The 21,614-nt window shown below is 33.2% G+C and overlaps 2 protein-coding genes and 1 long non-coding RNA gene across 3 annotated transcripts; 1 reads left to right on the top strand and 2 right to left on the bottom strand.

Annotated features, from left to right (window-relative positions):
• Positions 1-1,295: 1,295 nt before the first annotated feature.
• Positions 1,296-4,630, top strand: LOC112007476 (tropinone reductase-like 3). The gene is given in 7 exon segments (XM_024039824.2): positions 1,296-1,551; positions 2,165-2,281; positions 3,403-3,436; positions 3,439-3,536; positions 3,856-3,981; positions 4,085-4,186; positions 4,296-4,630. Coding segments are annotated over 7 exon segments (765 nt in total). The 5' UTR covers positions 1,296-1,413; the 3' UTR covers positions 4,446-4,630.
• Positions 4,631-7,381: 2,751 nt separating this feature from the next.
• On the bottom strand, positions 7,382-12,367 carry LOC112007504 (uncharacterized membrane protein At1g16860). Its single transcript, XM_024039863.2, has 4 exons — positions 11,370-12,367; positions 8,464-8,619; positions 8,170-8,381; positions 7,382-8,026 (listed from the first exon to the last, which is right to left on the bottom strand). Exons 1-4 carry the CDS (start codon positions 12,108-12,110, stop codon positions 7,834-7,836), a joined length of 1,302 nt encoding a protein of 433 aa, XP_023895631.1. The 5' UTR covers positions 12,111-12,367; the 3' UTR covers positions 7,382-7,833.
• A 2,115-nt stretch (positions 12,368-14,482) lies between these two features.
• LOC136071044 (uncharacterized) lies at positions 14,483-15,479 on the bottom strand. Its single transcript, XR_010632356.1, has 2 exons — positions 15,271-15,479; positions 14,483-15,127 (listed from the first exon to the last, which is right to left on the bottom strand). It is a non-coding gene; the product is annotated as an uncharacterized LOC136071044 (long non-coding RNA).
• Positions 15,480-21,614: the final 6,135 nt, after the last annotated feature.

Genomic DNA, 21,614 nt, shown 5'->3' on the forward strand with positions numbered 1-21,614 from the left:
TTTTTTTTTTTTTTTTTTTCTTTTTTTTTTCACTTCTTTGTTAATACAGATTTTTCACCATCAAAAAAAATAAAAAATACAAATCACAATCCCACACATAAACAGCTTTTTTTTTTTTTTTTTTTGCTCTTCTTTGCTAATACAAATTTTTTACTAAAAAAAAAAAAAAAAAAAAAAAAAACAAAAAAAATAAAATTTTTTTTTTTTTTTTTTTTTTTTCTTTTTAAACTCATACCCGACCCTATTCCTAATCGGACCAAGTAAAATCCAGCCCATTAGGGTTGGGCTGGGTCGGGTACCCGCGGGTCGGGCAAAAATTGCCATCCCTAATATAGTAACATATTACTTAAAATTATGTCTTATCTCTTATATTTTCTGTAAAAATAAAAATTATTTCTTATTGTATTAGAACCATTAAATTTTTTTTCTTATATTATTTTCACAAAAACAATAAATATAACAACTAAAAAATTATCACGGGTTTCAATTAGCTTAACACATAAAGTCACTTATGGTCGAATGAAATATATGGGGTTTGAACATTTGCTAATACAAAAAAAAAAAAAAAAACAATCAATATTGTAGCATGATGATAAAGATAAATTATTATAGAGTGCACACCGTATATTAGAAATTTAGGTATCTATCAAATTTGTACAACAATCTATTTATAACACTATCATATTTTTTAAAAAAAGTGCTACATCTACAATATTTTTATAACACTTTTACAACAAATCAAAGGTAGGGTCTATTTGAGATCCGCTTATTTTGCTAAAACTTAAAACTTCTTGCTAAAAGTACTATAGATAAAGATAAAAGTTAGCTGAAACAGTACAGTAGAACCCATTACTAAAAACAAAAAGTGCAGTAAGGCTCATAAATAGTAGCAAAAATAAGCTGAATAGTAAAATAAATTGACTTTTTAATTTAGAATCAAACGCACACGTAGTAAGTTATTATTAATTCTAATTTAAACTTATCATTGAAATTATTTATCTACTCACTAATAATAACTCATAACAACCTACCACTTATAATTTGGATAGAGAACAATGAACATATCATTTCTCCTTTTCCTCTTTTCTTTTTACGAGATAATTTTTTTTTTTTTTTTGAAGTTCCTAAAACACTAATTTATTTTTTTAGACTACATTTTCAAGAGACCAAACTCATAAAAAAATAATATAAAAATAATATGTATGATTGGAATTAAAGTTTGTCGGGGCTAAGCGCCGTACTCATTGAGATATAGATCCTTGTTCTCGTCGAAACTAAGGTACTGTGCACACCAACGTTGTTGCTTATAAAATCAAAGCTCGTTTCTCAAAAAAAAAAAAAAAAAATTCAAAGCTTGGACCTTGGTTCCATAATTTACTCGATTACGTTACATAGATCAGGAAGCCAAACAAAATGGAGGGGACAAAGATTGCCAAAAGATTTGAAGGCAAGGTTGCCATTGTGACTGCTTCCACTCAGGGCATTGGCTTCACCATTGCCGAGAGGTTCGGCTTGGAAGGTGCCTCTGTTGTCATCTCTTCTCGCAAACAGGCATGTGGGTGTCCCTCAATTTTCGATTTTTCATTCATATATTGGGATAGATAGGCTTTAATTCACATGGGGTTTCTCATCTCTAGCTAAAGTTGGTTTCTTTTTCTACTACTTTTATGGTTGATTGCTTTGGAAACTGAGATGAAAAGGACATGCAACTCTGAATTTCATGTTGTTTTGGTTTTGAGGAAATGAAATTTCTATTTCATCTAATCCTAATCTAGTATCAGGTTTTGTTGTGTGCAGAGTTGAGAGGTTATAGCTGAATTCATGTAGGGTCATTGAATTAAATTCATATTTGATATGGTCTTCTGTTGAGTGAATGATTGTAGGTGGAGTCATGGATTTGTTTAATTTTTATTTCTTTGGGATCGTATCTGATTTGCTTGAAGCCAACCCAAAATTTTGGGACCAAGGCTTTGTTTGTTGTTGTTGACTTTTTGTATCTGATTATGCTTGAAATGCCTTCGAGTTGGATTTTCTTTCAACTTCGGTTTAAAGCATGTGTGCGTGTTAAAAAGAAGGATTTGCTTCTATAAACTGATAAGTCTCATGTTGTTTGTTATGTAGATATATGATGTTGATTTACTTGTTTATGGTGAAATTGTTACAGAAAAATGTAGATGAGGCGGTTGAAAAACTCAAATCACAAGGAATCGAGGTGTTTTGTGTTGTTTGTCATGTGTCAAATGCACAACAGAGGAAGAACCTTATAGACAAGACTATTCAGGTGAGAAATGAAGTTGAATAATTGATTTTTATATGAATAGCACTAGAAAAGTAAATTAATGTATAGAAAGTGTGAGTTTAGATTTAATAGAGAGAGGAAAGGCTCATCTTTTGCATATTATTTTTGCTATGGAAGTCAGACAAGCCAACAGGTGGTCCCAGTTGATTTTGGCAATCCCCTTTGGTCTCACCATTATTAGATAATGGAATCTATGTCGTTCTAAAAGTTAGTAATTAATAGAACTCCATTAGTTAAAGCTTTAATCTAATTTTCTGTCAAAGGTGATGATTACCATTTCAAATGAACAGTTATTCCCACAATGATCATGGCATTCAAACATTCCCTAATATACATGCTATATTGTAATTGTTGCTTTCTAGTTTCTAGGTTCCTCCATGTTTACTTTATGTGTCTACTTAAGGCTGTAAATGAGTCAAGTTTGGTCGAGTAGTGACTGTTCAAGCTTGGCTCGACAACAAATGTAAAATGTTCAAGCTTGGCTCAAGCTTGATAAATGACGCTTGAGCTCAAGCTCATCAAAAAGTCTAAAAGCTTGAACTTAGATTGATTCATTAATCAAGCCAAGTTTCAGCTTAATATCCATCTCAAACTTGAGCTCAATATTAAGCTTTTGAGGTTGAGATCCAACATAAGTACATTATCAAGCCCATATCAAGATTATTATTAAGCCTATTTGTTTGGACGAGTGGTCCCAATTCCCAATTACTTAAAGTCTTAGTAAGATTTGGGTTTAATTGTCAAGCTCATATTAAGCTTATTACCAAGACCGCAAACAAGCTTAAGCTCAGCTTGTTTTGTATGGAGCCCTAATGTTCACAATCTTGTTCATGAACAGTTTTTTTTTATTTATTTATTTGCTTGTTCTTGGCTCATTTATTAAACAAGTCTAATACTAAGGCTCAAGCTTGGTTTTTTTAAAAACAAATAAACATGAATAAGCTTTTTAATAAGCCAAATCAAGTTATTTATAATGACTTGGTTCGTTTACAAACAGTCTACTTACCTTTAAATGGCATAGATTCATGTATTATTAAGAGTGTCTGTCTTTGCTAACACTTGAATGTGTAAAATATAATCTTAACTTAACTGTTCATCTGCAGAAATATGGTAAAATAGATGTGGTCGTATCCAATGCTGTGCTAATCCATCTGTTAATAGCATTTTGCAAACTCAAGAATCTGTCCTGGATAAGCTGTGGGACATAAATGTCAAATCCTCCATACTTATCTTAAAGGTAATTTCTTTTAGCAAAGGTTTTCATTTTAAGAGAAGATTATAAGGATGGAAGAATGTCTGTAATTCTTTATGGTATAGGGTCTACTTTTTTTTTTTCTATGGATACTGTGTCTTTTTCTTTCTTTCTTTCTTTTTCCTTTTTTTTTTTTTTTTTTTTTTGAACTGAAGATAGTCATTATAGATACTATGCCTGTTGTATACTGTAATTAGTGGCCTTGATAACCTTTTCCACCTTAGATTCTCCTTGTAGTCTTTAATGTGCTGACATTGCTAGTATGATTTGTTAATTTTTGAGTCTCACTTCATTAAATTTATAGGATGCAGGTCCTCATATGTCCAGGGGTTCTTCTGTGGTCATCATTTCCTCTATTGCTGGCTACAATCCACCAGCTTCCATGGCTATGTATGGGGTGACTAAGACAGCCCTTCTTGGACTTACCAAGGTATGACTTCGTTCCCATATCCATATTTTATATTAGTCGTGTATTCAAGCAAATCATGGAAAGCTTCTTTCCTTGTTCTAATTCTTTCTCAATCATCATCTAGGCACTTGCAGCTGAGATGGCTCCAAATACACGTGTGAATTGTGTTGCTCCCGGTTTTGTACCAACACACTTTGCTTCATTCATTACAGAAAATGATGCCGTTGTAAGTATAAATCCATCCTAAGTTGCAGTCCAGGTCCGACCTTGCCCACTTAAGAATATGTTGAGCATTATTGACCTCTGCAATTAACTATGTGTTTAATTTATTGCAGAGGAAGGAGGTCGAGGGGAGGACTATGCTTAACAGGCTTGGTACCACTCAAGACATGGCTGCTGCTACTGCCTTTTTGGCATCTGATGATGCTTCTTATATAACAGGAGAAACTCTGGTGGTGGCAGGAGGGACGCCTTCGAGACTCTAAATCCCTTTCTATATTCTCTGTAATACCCTCTACTCTTAAAATCCCATTGGTTTGATAACTGGTTTACAATTCCATAATTAATTGGCAAAGAGTAAATTCATAAGTTAGGTATTTCGTTTGTAAGTGACGCCAAGTTATATATTTCATTATATATGGCCACAGGTGGCTGGCTAATAAGACCCGAACACTCTGAGTATGAGTAACATGTACACAATATAAATATATATATTCCACACAAGCAGCTTTATTTGAAAGGCAATCGCTTTAGTGCCCGTTTGGCAGTGGTGTTAAAAGAATGTGAAAATTGTGGTTTAAAATATGTTGTAAAAACATGTATGTAAAATATTCATAACGCAAAATGTATTTAATACCATATTTCAAATAATATATTTAAAATGTGAAAAAAAAAAATAATTGTATGTTTGAAATGTGTATGTTCTTTTTTAAAAAGTGATGATTGCATAGTAACACATGTTAAAAATATTCATAATGCAAAACATGTGTTTAGTGTCATATTTCAAATAACACATTTTAAAATATGAAAAAAAAATAATTGTGTGTTTGGAATGTATGTATTCTTTTTTTAAAAGTGATGACAGTGTAGTAAACGAATTTTATTTTATTTAAGGAGAGAAAAGAAAGAAAGAAAAAAGAAGAAGAGAAGAATAAAAAGGTGGGCCCGTGGGAGAAAAAGAAAAAAAGGTTCAAATGTGTGAGAGAGAGTTTGGTCTTGCTAATAGGCCTTACTATTTTCAATTTACGTACAAAAGAACCATTCAAAAACGTTACTTGAAAACTAAATCAAAATACATGTTTTGATTTTAAACACCATAATTTGATAATAGTAACTCAAAAACCCTAAATAAAACATCAATACTAAACACGTTTTAGTTTGAACATTACAACTTGTAGGGACCAGGTTCAGGCCTCCCTGTGTATTACGGGAATGGACCCAAGCCCAGCTAGCCCTGCAATTAATTTGTAGAGAGTGGGGTCAAGAACTAGGCCCTAATAAGGGGTGCAACAACCACGCGTGGTAGTTCTCAGGTGGATGTGAACAATGATGCTCCTCGACCTTTCTCCTGCGAGCTTCCTGTTCTTAAGACTTCCTCCCTTTTTTCCTTCCTTCCAAAAGAAAAGCACCTCCTCGCCTTAAGAGGGATCATTTACATTATATACTCCTTTCCCCATTGATCACGGCCCTACATTTGTTGAGTAACCATGCCACCACTTGTATACTTGTCTCATCAGCCACCTTCCTGCTCTTCCAGTGAGTTGCGGCAACCAAGGCAACACTGTTCTGTAATCCCCTCCTCATTAATGCGGCCAGGACATTAGTTGAGGGTATTTAATGTGGAGGTGACAGCTCGTCTTAGACTTGCTCCTTCACCGTGCTCCCGTTGTCGACGCGTGGCGCTTGCCCTTTCCTCCTCGGATATTTAAGAAGACTCCTCTTTGGTAGTGGAGTGCTCGTGCATTTCTGAGGTCTCGAATGTCCGAGGACGGGGTCGTCCTCGGACCTGTTCCTTGGGAGCTGGACATTGTACTTTTATCCTCGGACCCCACATGCATCCTCGGCATGGGCCTCTGGGCCTGGTTTGAAGTGGGCCGAGGCTGCCTAACTTTCTGGCCCCACACTACTAAACAGGTCTTAGCTTTTCAAATAGTCCAATTTTTTTGTGAACCAATTTAATAAATAGAAAAAAAATGCTATAATGCAAATCAATATATATATATATATATAAGCAGAGACCTCATTCGAGACACTATTAATGAGTGGAAGAAGGTAAAGGAGTTGGGCATGCTTTCATTTAATGGTATCAGTCTATGAACACAACATGAATTAGTTGGTTTTCATGATCTGTTACTTTTTTTGCATTTATATTTGTTTTAATTTTTTTTTTAATGAATATTACCTTGAGAATGCTACAAAAGTGCAGTGAAGTTACTAAACTAATTTTTAATATATCAAAATGTATATGTTTCTTTATTCTAATTTAATTTACTTTTTCTTTATAATATATGTGCAACATTCTTCAAAACCATTTTACATAAAACATCACAAAATAATCCCTGCATCGCACAGATAATTTACTATAATAATAAATTTAAAATATGACATTCTTACTCATGTTTAGTTGCTCTGACAATAATTGACGCAAAAACCATAAAAATTAAATATTTGTGAATTTACACAATCAAGAATGTAAAAAACAATAATAATCAAAAGACATACGCATTTTTTTAGTAAATATGAAACATGCTTATCTATATTAACCACTATATCATGCAATTTTCAATTTGTAAACACATATATAGTGTGATCAAATCACTACACTACTCTTAGTATCTTTTTATTTTGTCTATAAAATAACTAAATATTACAATTTTTTACAAGGAAATTTATTAAAAAAATTTTTTATACATCGATAGTTGAAGGATCTAAATCATATTTGTCTCTATTAGAAATTAAAGTGTAAACCAATTAAGTTACAAAATTCTTGGTAAACTTATTAAAATATTGGAGAAAACTAATAATAAGTTACATTTGCAAGAATTTACTAGTAGAAGCTTAAATACGGAGAGCTGAATTAATTGACGGAAGCCAATAGAAATATCGAGATTTATTATTTCTTTCTCTCAAGCTGTCTGCCATCATACATTTCAATACCTCTAGAAAACAAGTCTACCAATGAGAAACTCAGAAGGAAGAAGAATAAGAGGTAAGACCCCTATTATTCCTAGTACAAGTTCCAACACTTGAATGGAAAACTTTATTGGTACATATCAAGAATAGGATAAATTATTCAATATATCCAGTGGATTACACCTTCATCTCACATAAATGAAAATCTCACGTGTAGTGAGGTCTACATTTATGTCAAAGGGATAATTTCACCAAGAATAGATGAATATGGATATTGACAAGATCCCCATAAACAATTCACACCATCAAACAGTGACTAATTAAAATCAAAACTTAATACATAAATACTAATAATTCTACAGTTTCTGCTATAATTGAGAGTAGCAAACCATTTTGAACCGTTTACCGCAACTCATCAACTCGACTTATGTACATATCAAATTAGCAAAAATCAAAATGTGCAGCTTCCTCACAATACATTTTCTAACTACTTGATAGTGGAAATCCATTTTCCCCCATCATCTCCATTAGCATCCTAGTTTGTGGCATCTTAACCACCAACTAGAGTTCAATGATTATTACGTGATCTTCAGCTTCTTGCTCTGATCTTCTAGGGCAATTTACACACTTAAATTTGGACAGGAAAGAACAGCGTACTTAGGCGGTGTGGCATATTTCCATCACGCCCTTCCAATATTTACTTGGGAATTTATCAAAACATAAATACAAGATAAAAATTTTTTACACAGGAACCACATCAGCATTTTGATTATCATCACACGTCAAAATTAATCCTTCAACATAGGTAGGGAGAAGGCATCGGACCCACTGACAGCCTGTTGAGACAGGCTCTGAAGGTGGAACAATCATAAGTATGTTATCATGGCGTCGAACAACCCCCATTACACTTACAGTGCTCCCTTCTTTGATATACCTGAAAGACAACAAACATCCTCTATGAAGCATTCAATTGTAAAAAGCATGAAAACTGAAAATCCAAGAATCTCAACTTCTAATCTTATAATTCTCAACACAATGCATACTAGAAAGCTCATGACAGAACAATCATTAGCATACCCTTCTTTGAGGCGCATTATACGGTCATCACTAGAGAGGCTGCGGTCAGCTAGCCAACGTAAAAAGCTTGGAGATAAGTCCTTGTTTTCTTTTGTGACTTCAACTGCAGTTGCTGGTTTTACAAATGGAGCAACCTTCGCCCCATAACCAGCCTTTACTAATGCTCTTAACCCAGATTGGAAGTCTGATATGTAAAAGTCAGCCACATATTTCTGTTCATTAAAAGTAACTACATTATTATCAATCTTTGATCCTCAAACCATTATTTGAAGCAAGCCAATAGGAAAAACTAACCTCTGAATGTCTAGATCCCCATGACAAGCAACGGTGTTTAGGATTTGCAGATTTTCCACCCAATCCCTTATATTCATAGAGTTCTGTGGACACATATACACACCTAGGTACCTTTTGGTAGGATGACTCAAGAGGAATACTACCACAAGTAACAACCTACATAAAAAGAGAAATATGATACAGTACTTCACTTGAAATAACTCATATACAAGAATAAAATGAAAAATAGGAAAAAAGAAAAATTATACTCTCTTTTTTTCCTCCCTCTCAATCAAGATATTAAGAATATAGTTATTTAATCATATAAAAGTCAAACTGCACAAGTATATTGATAAGAAACTTCTACAACCAGTAAAATTTCAAAGCAGCTCACGTATTCTGCTGCAGGAGATGAATTTAGAGTTGTCTGACTGACAACAGAACTTCCGAAACTTGATAAGATAAACCTTTCTAAATGCTTCAATAAAAAGTATCTTCCCACTAAACTCACATTGGAGATTGCTTGATAATGAGATACTCAACATTCACAATGATCATGTTTGAGCAGAACATAATTCTGATATCAGGAGATGGAATATTTGAGTATCCTCAGGAGTGGACATCCACTAAATCAAGCTTAGTAAATCCTATAGAAATTATATATCTCTATTCATTTTCTAAGAATAATCCTCTGCCATTCGGACTATCTGACAGGATTTCCCATACAACTTATTGATATTCTTCCTCATAAAGTTGTTACTTCAATTTTCATGTTATGGCTATTATTCATATCAACCAACCTAACCGCTTTATCATGGAATTAGAAACCAGATTTATTGATAAAGTCAAGATTCTAACGTCTATAATTTCTTCATTCCTTCATTTTCTCTTTCACTTAGCCACCACCCAATATAATATTTGCCTTTTCAGGCTAACCAAAAAACAATTCCCTGAGTCTCCATCCAAGTTCTTTTAAATCTCAACCAGAATCTGCCATATATTTTCAACATGATTCTTACGCTTTCCAAATTAAAATCAGAGAAGGGATTCAAGTGATAGCCCTATAGTTTAGGCTGAGCACGGGTTGTATCAGTTCTAATTTCTTGCATAACCATCATCCAATCCAATCTCAATCAGGTGCAGAAGATTCAAACTATTGCCAACCAAAATGGGCTGGATTCTGGATCAAGATTCCTCTTTGAGTCGGCAGTCAGATTGCTCGGTTTCCCTAGGTTGTGGGTGAGTGGTTGCCAAAGGAGGGAGATTAAGCAAAATTGGCCAGATCTGATGTGGTGACAATGATCTGAGGCAAAATTTGACTCAGTTTTGCACCAATCAATGGTGAGTTGTGACAATGAGGCCAGATCTGACGCTGTGTGATGCTGGTGAGGGGCATAGTGGGTGAGGTGAAAAAGGGACTAGGTGGGCAACGATGGGTAAGGCACGACACTGAGGAGGGGGGGGGGTTGTTCGGATCAGTTTCACCGGGTTCCTCTCGTGCCAGCCAAAACTAGGCAGGTTTTGAAATACAACTAAACCCAGATCCAACGTAGTATTTCAACAGAACCATCTGTGATGGACCAGTTTGGTCCAGGTCAAACAGGTTGTGGGTCAAACCCAACCTCATCCACCCCCCCCCCCCCTACCATCTACCTATCTAAAAAATAAACAGAGAAATGTTACCCCAATAACAAGTAGAAAGAAGAAGAAAAAGAATGCATTGTTCATGTGGTGGACAGAGTAAACAAGGTGGCTTGAAGTTCAGCAAAGTCTTCCACCTTCATTTAACAAAATATGAAACATTATGTCAGCTTGTCAACATTAACAATGAAAGAGACCATTCATTTAAATGAACCAACATTATCATTTCAGTGGTATAAATCACATTAGAAGGCCCATCTTGAAATCAATCTTGGAGACCCTCTTAACAAATTGGCAAAGTCTAGTGGCGTCTGTAGTCAATTGGCATTCATGACTTCCAAGTAGTTTACATGCATTCGTGCAGTAAAACCATCAGGGTAGAACAAAAGATTACTCCTACTTAAAATCCCCATTCCAAAACCATGTTTGGCAGTCAACTTACTGAAATCTATATCCTTTTACCACCAAAGAAGCAAAATGTGGTCCCTTCCAAATTCTAACCAGCACATGCAACCTTGCCAACCTGCAACATATCGTCCCCCTGGACAAGTTCACATGCCAATCAAACTAGTACCTTCAACAAGTTCCCAACTTGCAAAGCAATCCCACACCATGCAAAGTGCAAGCAAGGCATTCAAACCCAAGAACAAATACTGTGTCTCATATGCAATATCTAAAATCTCACTCACTTCCCTAATAAAAATCCATAACATCATTATCAAACCAAAGCTAAGGAATCTTAAAACAAAAAGCAAAACAAAACAAAACCCAAATAAAAATAAATAGCAGAAATGTCAATCTCAGTTAAAGATTGCCTTAGTCAAAGAAAAGACCCATCCATCCATAATTCCATATCCAAGTCCACACATCACATATATAACCCTAAAAGTAAGAATAAAAAAACAAAGAAATCTCTTTCTATTTTAGGCCTCTCTCTTCTTTTCACCCAACCAAACTACCCATATTCCTTTCCAAAATCATCATCACCAAATCCCTATAACTTTGGAGGTCTGCTATACATCTTCAACAGACTAAATAAAATTTAAAAATAATTCTTAGTGTTTTTTTTACACCTAATCCATTGTTAATCATTACGAAATAACCACAACAAGGTCCTAGGATTCGGTTGGGTCCTTAATTGACATGTGTTACCTTAAATGTAAACCCCAAAAAACATTTATAATCTTACTTAGATTCCATTAATAACATATATATAATATAATATAATATAATAATAAATACGTAGTAAAAAAAGAAAAAAGAAAAAAAGATGGTAGTGAAATTACCCCAGTGACCTTGACGAACTGTCCATCAAGAGCACCACGAAGCTCAGCATCAGGATACCTTCTCACGAACCCTACTAACCCTCGCTTCCCCCAGACGCAATTCCAAACCGCCACCGCCACCACCGGCACCAGCACTCCTCCCACCGCCACCAGCACCACCGCCTTCTTCACCGCCACCATCAGAAACGCCCCAATCAGCAACCCCATCGCCACCGCCACCACAAACACCCAAACAGCCGCCTTCGACACCCCAATCCCCACCCTCACCTCCGCCCCCGAACCCAAGCTCGTCACGGCCGCACCGTAGCTCGGTTTCCCCGGCCCGGACCCGGACCCGGAGTCCAGATGACCCGACCGACGCCCAGTTGATGATCCGAGCGGGCCGGAGGTGATTAAGCCCGTGGGCTGGAGCGGCATGGGCCCAGAGGACTTTCTCGTCATTGGGCCGGAGGAAGTTGTGTGCCTGGAGCTCAGCGGGCCGGAGGTGGACCCGGATCCGGATCGGAGCGACCCGCTTGTTGACGGGCGTGAGGATTTCAAAGACGGAGGTGGGTGTGGGCCCGGGCCTTCGAGAATTTGGATATCGAACATCTTGCCGAGCTCGCCGGATTTCTTGACGTCGCCGCCGGTGTAGGGGACGGCGCGTGAACCCATTGTGGGCTTATCTTTCTGCTGCTGCTCGGGTCGACCCGACACGTACAGCCCATTGCTCAGCTGGTGCGACTGCATTCGACTACCCATTTTCTCCTTCTTGTTTCTAAAGATAGAGAGACAGAAAGAGAGAGAGAGAGAGAGGTGTTGAGTAGTTGTGAAGTGAGTGAGAGTGTGAGAGTTCTGTGAGTGTGAGTGAGTGTGTAGGGGAAGTAGGGGAGAGAGAGAGAGAGAGCGTGTGTGTGAAATGGCAGAAAAGGGACTGAGGAGTTTGAAAAATGACGGGTGTGTCCTATGTCTTGAAATGGCGGTACAGTAAACTGTATGTGTGTTTTTGGTGCTGAGTTCAGAGAAGTGATTAGATTTGGTTTTTTTGTGTGAAACTGATGGGACATGATGGGACTTTATGCAGTCATTTTTATTTACCTTTTTCTTTGTTCCGGTAACATATAAAAATTAATAATTTTTACCACAATCACTGTCTCTCGCTTTTACACAAAACCGACTTTTTTTTTTTTTTTTTTTACCACTTACAAACTATTATATTACAATTACGATAAGAAGTTATAAAAATTTGCATTAAAAAAAAAATTAAAAAAATTTGTGTATTCTTAGACTTTTTTTTTCTTCCTTCATCAAATCATGGACTTAACAACCTAATGGGTCTGGGTTTAATGGTCCTTAAGGCCTTATGATATCCATGAGCCTCTTGTCAACGTCTTATGGTCACTTTCATGATAATCCTCCCTTTAATAACCTGATGCATATGAAAGGGAGATTATATATACACGAGGAAATAATTAGATACTTGAAGAGGTCTAAATACTATTCTTTGTAAAAAAAAAAAAAAAAAAAGTCNGAGTGTATGAGGTCCTGCCATGTGATGCTCTAATTTTGCATTTAGCATTTTTTAATCTCTTTTTATTAAGTTTTTTTTATTGTTACCTAAAAGTTCACATTAACTGCTTAAGCCACTATATTAGTATTTAAAACAAAAGAAAAAAAAATAATAATAATAATAATTAAGGGTTATCAACCGCCTCTGTCATACTAGCCTCTCATTACCATCAAGCCACCAAAACTCCTACGAATATTTTTTTTTCTTTTTTCTTTTCAAATTAGGGGCTTAAATGTGATGTATATTTGGGTAATTTGGTTGAATAGTTTTTGTTTTGGGTATATAAATAAAGAGAATATATGGTGCACAGTGTAAAGCCATATTCTACCATGATTTTAAATTATCAATAAGACATGTGCATACGCACTTGCCCACACCATATTTTAATGTCACACTATTAATGAGTGGAAGAAGGTAAAGGAGTTGGGCATGCTTTCATTTAATGGTATCAGTCTATGAACACAACATGAATTAGTTGGTTTTCATGATCTGTTACTTTTTTTGCATTTATATTTGTTTTAATTTTTTTTTTAATGAATATTACCTTGAGAATGCTACAAAAGTGCAGTGAAGTTACTAAACTAATTTTTAATATATCAAAATGTATATGTTTCTTTATTCTAATTTAATTTACTTTTTTTTTATAATATATGTGCAACATTCTTCAAAACCATTTTACATAAAACATCACAAAATAATCCCTGCATCGCACAGATAATTTACTATAATAATAAATTTAAAATATGACATTCTTACTCATGTTTAGTTGCTCTGACAATAATTGACGCAAAAACCATAAAAATTAAATATTTGTGAATTTACACAATCAAGAATGTAAAAAACAATAATAATCAAAAGACATACGCATTTTTTTAGTAAATATGAAACATGCTTATCTATATTAACCACTATATCATGCAATTTTCAATTTGTAAACACATATATAGTGTGATCAAATCACTACACTACTCTTAGTATCTTTTTATTTTGTCTATAAAATAACTAAATATTACAATTTTTTACAAGGAAATTTATTAAAAAAATTTTTTATACATCGATAGTTGAAGGATCTAAATCATATTTGTCTCTATTAGAAATTAAAGTGTAAACCAATTAAGTTACAAAATTCTTGGTAAACTTATTAAAATATTGGAGAAAACTAATAATAAGTTACATTTGCAAGAATTTACTAGTAGAAGCTTAAATACGGAGAGCTGAATTAATTGACGGAAGCCAATAGAAATATCGAGATTTATTATTTCTTTCTCTCAAGCTGTCTGCCATCATACATTTCAATACCTCTAGAAAACAAGTCTACCAATGAGAAACTCAGAAGGAAGAAGAATAAGAGGTAAGACCCCTATTATTCCTAGTACAAGTTCCAACACTTGAATGGAAAACTTTATTGGTACATATCAAGAATAGGATAAATTATTCAATATATCCAGTGGATTACACCTTCATCTCACATAAATGAAAATCTCACGTGTAGTGAGGTCTACATTTATGTCAAAGGGATAATTTCACCAAGAATAGATGAATATGGATATTGACAAGATCCCCATAAACAATTCACACCATCAAACAGTGACTAATTAAAATCAAAACTTAATACATAAATACTAATAATTCTACAGTTTCTGCTATAATTGAGAGTAGCAAACCATTTTGAACCGTTTACCGCAACTCATCAACTCGACTTATGTACATATCAAATTAGCAAAAATCAAAATGTGCAGCTTCCTCACAATACATTTTCTAACTACTTGATAGTGGAAATCCATTTTCCCCCATCATCTCCATTAGCATCCTAGTTTGTGGCATCTTAACCACCAACTAGAGTTCAATGATTATTACGTGATCTTCAGCTTCTTGCTCTGATCTTCTAGGGCAATTTACACACTTAAATTTGGACAGGAAAGAACAGCGTACTTAGGCGGTGTGGCATATTTCCATCACGCCCTTCCAATATTTACTTGGGAATTTATCAAAACATAAATACAAGATAAAAATTTTTTACACAGGAACCACATCAGCATTTTGATTATCATCACACGTCAAAATTAATCCTTCAACATAGGTAGGGAGAAGGCATCGGACCCACTGACAGCCTGTTGAGACAGGCTCTGAAGGTGGAACAATCATAAGTATGTTATCATGGCGTCGAACAACCCCCATTACACTTACAGTGCTCCCTTCTTTGATATACCTGAAAGACAACAAACATCCTCTATGAAGCATTCAATTGTAAAAAGCATGAAAACTGAAAATCCAAGAATCTCAACTTCTAATCTTATAATTCTCAACACAATGCATACTAGAAAGCTCATGACAGAACAATCATTAGCATACCCTTCTTTGAGGCGCATTATACGGTCATCACTAGAGAGGCTGCGGTCAGCTAGCCAACGTAAAAAGCTTGGAGATAAGTCCTTGTTTTCTTTTGTGACTTCAACTGCAGTTGCTGGTTTTACAAATGGAGCAACCTTCGCCCCATAACCAGCCTTTACTAATGCTCTTAACCCAGATTGGAAGTCTGATATGTAAAAGTCAGCCACATATTTCTGTTCATTTAAATTGTAAAAAAAAAAAAAAAAAAAGTCTTGGACACAACTTTAACCTTTTTTTTCTTTTTTCTTTTTTTAAATTTTGTTAATAAGCGCTGGAGTTAAAATGGGAGTTAGGATAATTAATTCATGGAATAAATGGACAGATAGTTTTGTAGGTGTGACTCTCAAATTAAATTGACCAAGATCTTTATAAAAAAATAAAAATAAATAAAAAACACTAACAAATTAATATTAAAATATTGAATTTAAGAGTAAATTTTTTTAAAGCCCTTGTCGGTTTGCTTAGTGGAACAATTTTCCACCCAAAAAGAAAAAAAGTACGATTGCAAGTAGGATATTTGGAGAAACTCACAATTTAATGATCTACGATTATAAATATAAAGGATAGATCATTTTGTAGTAGTATTCTATTATGTAATATATTATAAATTTGGTTTAAAACACTGTTATTATTTTTGTGTGTGTTTTAATAAATATTACTGTTTATTCAAAAAAAATGATTGAGAGTCTAGTAAAAGACTGATCTCTAAATGGAAATACGCAATTCTTGAAAATTAATGATCTTTAAGTCTGAAATCTACCAAATTTAAGCCACTACCTAGCTTTCATTTTTGTTGTAGGTGCAAAGAGCTGTCGATTGTGTTCCTCTCCAAAGGATGGGTGTAGCCATTGATATATTATCACATATTAAAATAGGAAAAATGTTAAAATCATAACTTTTGTCACAACTTGCTCATGTAGCAAGCTACGAGTAGTGGAGTAAAAGTGATGAGTCCATAACTTCATCATTCACGACTTTCCATGTAGGTAAGCTATGACAAAAATTGTGGTCCTAACATTATTCATTAAAATAAGACCTGTTTTTATGATAAAATCTGTTTTGATTAGATAATGATTACCCTTATGAAAAAAGAATGTATTGAGACATTTAACCGTCACGATCAATCATTATTTTTCTATATATAAAATAATAAATATAATCGGATTCGAATGTATGATGCACATTTCATGGTAGGTAGTTGCAAACTTGCAATTTATTTTTATATTAAGAAACTAATTAATTTTTAATGTAGGTAGAATTCAAAACTCAAGCCTCTTATTCAATAACAAATATCAATTGAGTTACCCGAAACACAAGTCACTAATTTATATTAAAGGGGGAAAAAAACCTTTGAGTATGGATAGTTATTTCGGCCATAAATGTTTACTAACTAATAAATATCATATTTATGGCATTGGAAGTGAGTTTGTACTTTGTAGGCCAATGGCACCTACAACTTCTCTTTGTCTCTACTAGTGTTGTGGGTTCGACAATATCTCCCTTCCCTCCCTAATAATTTTAAACAAAAAATAATAATTTATTACTAAAAAGAGTAATAAAATAACTGATTTTATCACATATAAATTATTTAAACTCAATGTTTAGGCTCTAAGTCATGCTCAAGTCTAACTTCTACAAAATCTTCTCACTTTCCTCCAACTTTTTGTATATTAAATATTTTGTTTGCATGACTAAACCGGTACAACGGAACTGTTTGAATTAATCTTGATTTTGCAAGTTATTCCTATCTAAATAAATGATTCAATGAAAAAAGTAAGCATCTATTTTGTAATGAATCCAATGAAAACCAAAGCTTACTGATAACAAAAGAGAGCACCCTCATAGTAACATTATCTTCTCATTCAAAGTCAGTTTATACTTCTTATCATCTGTCGTGGTCGAACTGCATCCATTTGTCCCATTAGGAAGTTGGCATTGAGGGTGATTGGGTCCTACATTTTAGATTTGCTTGCCAGAAGATCTTCTGCATATATTGTGTATCATTACATTCTGTTTAACGATGGGATGGATTGAACGGTGCATGATTAATTCCAATCACACCTTTGCTAAGTTAAAAAATTAAAATTAAAAAAAAAAAAAAAACTTTTTTGTGAAGTAATAAACACAATCAAAATAAAAAATAAATTAGGGTTAAAATGCTATTAATTGAGGTCAATTTTTTTTTTTTTTAAATCTTTCTCACAATTTGTTAGAGTGAAAAGTGTGATTGTAGTTGATATTTTTATATGCAGTCGTTACTAAAACTGCTTTCTGTATGCACCAAATATAAAACATGTTGTATAAATGGTTGTAAAAAGTATTGTATTTCTCAACCTATTTAATACTATTTGCATCTGTAAAGTTGAAGGTACCTCTACATTGATTCCTATTTATGAGAACTCACAATTTACTTCCTTAAATATTACAACAATATCATTAATATACTCTTTCCATCAATATCTTAATGTATATTCACATAAAAATGATGTTGCTTTGGACAAAAAATAGGAAAAAAAAAAGATTTCATTTTAAAATAGGTTAACAATGAAAATGAAGTCTTTCAAGGACACTAGGTGATGAGTTCAATGGACTTCTGGATATGTTATAATTTGAAGGTCCTAAGTTTCAACTACCACATTATCAGTTTATCAGGTTTTTGAGTTTCTTATGTGTAAGAAGTGAACTAATTTGGCTAGAAAGTAAGACACCACTTTCATATATTAAGAAGACAAAAAATAAAAATGTGGCCAACCATAACATAAATTGCAAAATTGGAAAAATTAATGGATTAATTAGAAGCAATTCCAACATTTTAACCTAAATTAAATAACAATATTAGGTACTCAAAATATTTCACAACATTTTTCATAATTTATTGATATAATAATTTGAAATTAGTGTAATATCTTTTTCACATAAATCATTAACTTTTTTTTAGTATACATCAATTGTAATATAACATGGTGAATTTCTATTAGCTCAATTAGTAAGATTTTTTTTGCTATCGAAATAAGATATCTAAGTTTTGTAGATTATCTTAAAAAAAAAAAAAATCATAACATAACACATTTAGCATTTAATGAAAAAAGAGAAAAAAAAAAGGGTGATAAATGGGATCAATCAATCAGTTTTGGTCCTAGGTTCCAAGCGGTTGATCTATAATCAACCCAACATCAGTTTTCCACGAGGAGAAAGACCTCGGCATTTAAATCGTCCTAATGTGGGTCCTACTGTTTCAGACGGTCGTAATTGAAACAAGTGTGAGGCATCAAATAATAAATGTGGTTATTGTCTCATTGAATAGTTTCAGTTTCCACTTATTAACAAGATGGTTCAATTTCATAGGATCCCAACTTGTTGGGCCCATGTTCACACTTAAAAAAGAAAAAGAAAATTGTTTAACCATGTTTTAAGTTTTAACACTTCACTTCGGCGACTAGAATATGAGAAATTGAGGAGGGCAACTTCGGAAATTCACTACTCTTGAGAGTCGGTGGTGAAATTCAATAGTAGCTAATAAGGTGTCCCAAAAAAAAAAAAAAAAAAAAGAAGAGAAAAAACACACGAATATTTCCTTGTTGGCTTGTACAAAGAGAGAGTTAGAACTCAAAAAAAAAAAAAAAAAGTTTATTTTACATTAGTTATGTGTGTCTAATATTTGCTGTTTATAACTTTAGTCTATAACTACAAAGGTTAGACTCTTTTGTAGTTGTACTTTGTTTATGTAATGTATTATAAACTCAGTTTAAAATACTAGTATTACTATTTTTGTGTGTATTCTAATAAAATATTACTGATTAGTTAAAAAAAAAAAAGTTAGAAATCAAAATGCCAAATTTTTTTGAGCAAAAAATGTGTAAACAACCCATATTTTGTTCACTTTTTTATTTTTATATTCAGGTTCAAAAATTCAAACTCAGACACAGCTTCTATCCAAATTAGCGAAGTTACTATTGCAATTTCACTTGATAATGATAGAATTATCTAACCATGTCAATTTATCTAAACAAAGACGGATTTAATATATAACTCAACAAATTAATACTAATCAAATGGAGATTAATTTTATATAGAAAATCAAAAATCATAATTCACGTTTAAAATTTAACATAAAACTAAAAATTTATTTTTATTAAAAAAGAAATTTAATTTATCATGGGTAAGGTGAGGCATAGTGAAAGAAAGCTAAAATCTAATTTCTAATTTTGATTTTGGTGTTGTGTGTGCATGAGAGAGAGAGAGAGAGAGAGAGAGAGAGAGAGAGAGAGAGAGAGAGAAATTGTTTGGTGTGTGACTGAATGGGAAATTAGGTGATTTAAGTTCATAAGTTACTATGTGGATAATTGGCATACAAAAATTGAAGTCTCAAGTTTTTATAGGAAATTTATTATCAATGAGGATTTCAACACACATACAACAATTTTTGTTGGGTGAAACATAGGGTTTCAGCTTGCAATTTTTGGAGAAATTATACAGTCCTCTATCCACCATTCCACTAAACAACTCCCACTTATTTAAAATTGCTGAGTCAGTAATCAATTTCTATTTAAAAAAATTTCCAACTTAATAATTTTAAACAGGTGTGAGTCTTTTAATAAAATGGTGGACCACGTCACTTGTCCATCATATAGACCTTATAATTTTTTCAATTTTTGGAGCCTTGAGGGGTGAAGGGCTTACACATCCCATAAATGCATTTTTTTTCCTAATAAAATTAATTATTTTAGAATATTTACGTTTTTGTAATCGAGAATCCTAGGTAATGCCCTTAGTGACATAACCTCGGACGCAATCTTGAATATATCATCTCAATAATTATGAGAAATTATAGAATTTTGTCTTTCAATTAATTGCTTTCTTTTTTTTATATGCTTAAGTGCCCCCTAGATTTCCTAGAGGGATTTCAAAACTTTAGGGATATATCTTTTGTCAACTTACTGAAATAATTGAAAATTGTGGAAAATAAGTTTTATATAAACTTATTAACATTTTTTTTTTCTATCAATCACAATCAACTATTGTAGCAAGTTGTAAAAAGTTGTGCCTAAACTTTATTGATTTCAAAAACCCCATTACCTTAGAAAACTAAGGGTGGTATTTTCGTCATTGAATTTCTCGTGGGCCAAACTTGCAGGTTGATAATTAGTCCTGACCTTCTGCCCCTAAAAGCCTCTGTTTTTTTTAGCAAAGGATTCTTGTCTTGTGAAAATTACATTTGTTTGCTAGCTTTTCATCATAAAAATTGACAGCTTGTTTTTTAAACTCTCAGTGCAAACTCACCCACAAATGGACCACTGTAGCACAAGACCACTCAACAACCTAGTAATGGTCCCTAGAGTACCATGCTAACTCAATAAAAAGGAGGTGGTATCTTTTATATATATTAGATGTGTGTAGCATCTCTATTAAAGTATGTGAGTCTCATACGTGGATGTACCCCACACAATTTGAAAAAGATGTTACATATGCATTTGATACATAAAATACTTTTGCAATAAAAATAAAAAAAAAAACCCAATCTTTTCCTTATATTTAAAGAGGCATATATTTCATGCATTTGATGCATAGTATAAAATTATATTCATATATAATATGTGTAAGTCTCAATAATGATGTTAAATATGTTTAGGGGGCGTTTGATATATTGTGATGTTACATTACGCCATAATATTACGTTATTATAATATTAAATTAATGTAATCTCATTACAAGAATACAATATTATATGTTCATAAAAAAAATTAAAAAAAAAACGTTGTTTAAGAAGGTGATGAGATTAAGATAATGAGATATATTTTGTAATTTTAAATTATCGTAATGTTAGAAAAAATAAAATAAACCAAAAACTTTAATGTCACATCATCGTAATATGCATCACATGAATAGCATATTACAGTGAACCAATCGCCCCTTAATGTATGAGAGAATTATTGCTCTACTTCTCCCTACAATAAATTGGGTAGTTTTGTAACCTATTCTCAACATGGGTCTACTAATATCATGACTTGGACACAGCATAACTAGTTGTCTTAATTAGTCATAAGTTTAGTCAATTCTTACTAATATTTTTTTTTAATGGCTAATCTAAAAATTTCATTTGTATGTAAAGTTGATGATTAATGATTACATGGGACATATATATAGGTTAATAGAATAATAGTATGGGCCAAAGGTATAAATCTATATTAAAAAGGACACTTTGTCTTATGAATCAATCAAGGGAGAGAGAGGACTTAAACAATGACATAAAGAGCTAGTTGAGACCCTTCATTAAGGAGAAACACTTTTGACTTGATCTTATAATT

The sequence above is a fragment of the Quercus suber genome, unplaced genomic scaffold, assembly GCF_002906115.3.
Source record: "Quercus suber isolate HL8 unplaced genomic scaffold, Cork oak 2.0 scaffold_281, whole genome shotgun sequence".
NCBI classification, from domain to species: Eukaryota; Viridiplantae; Streptophyta; class Magnoliopsida; order Fagales; family Fagaceae; genus Quercus; species Quercus suber.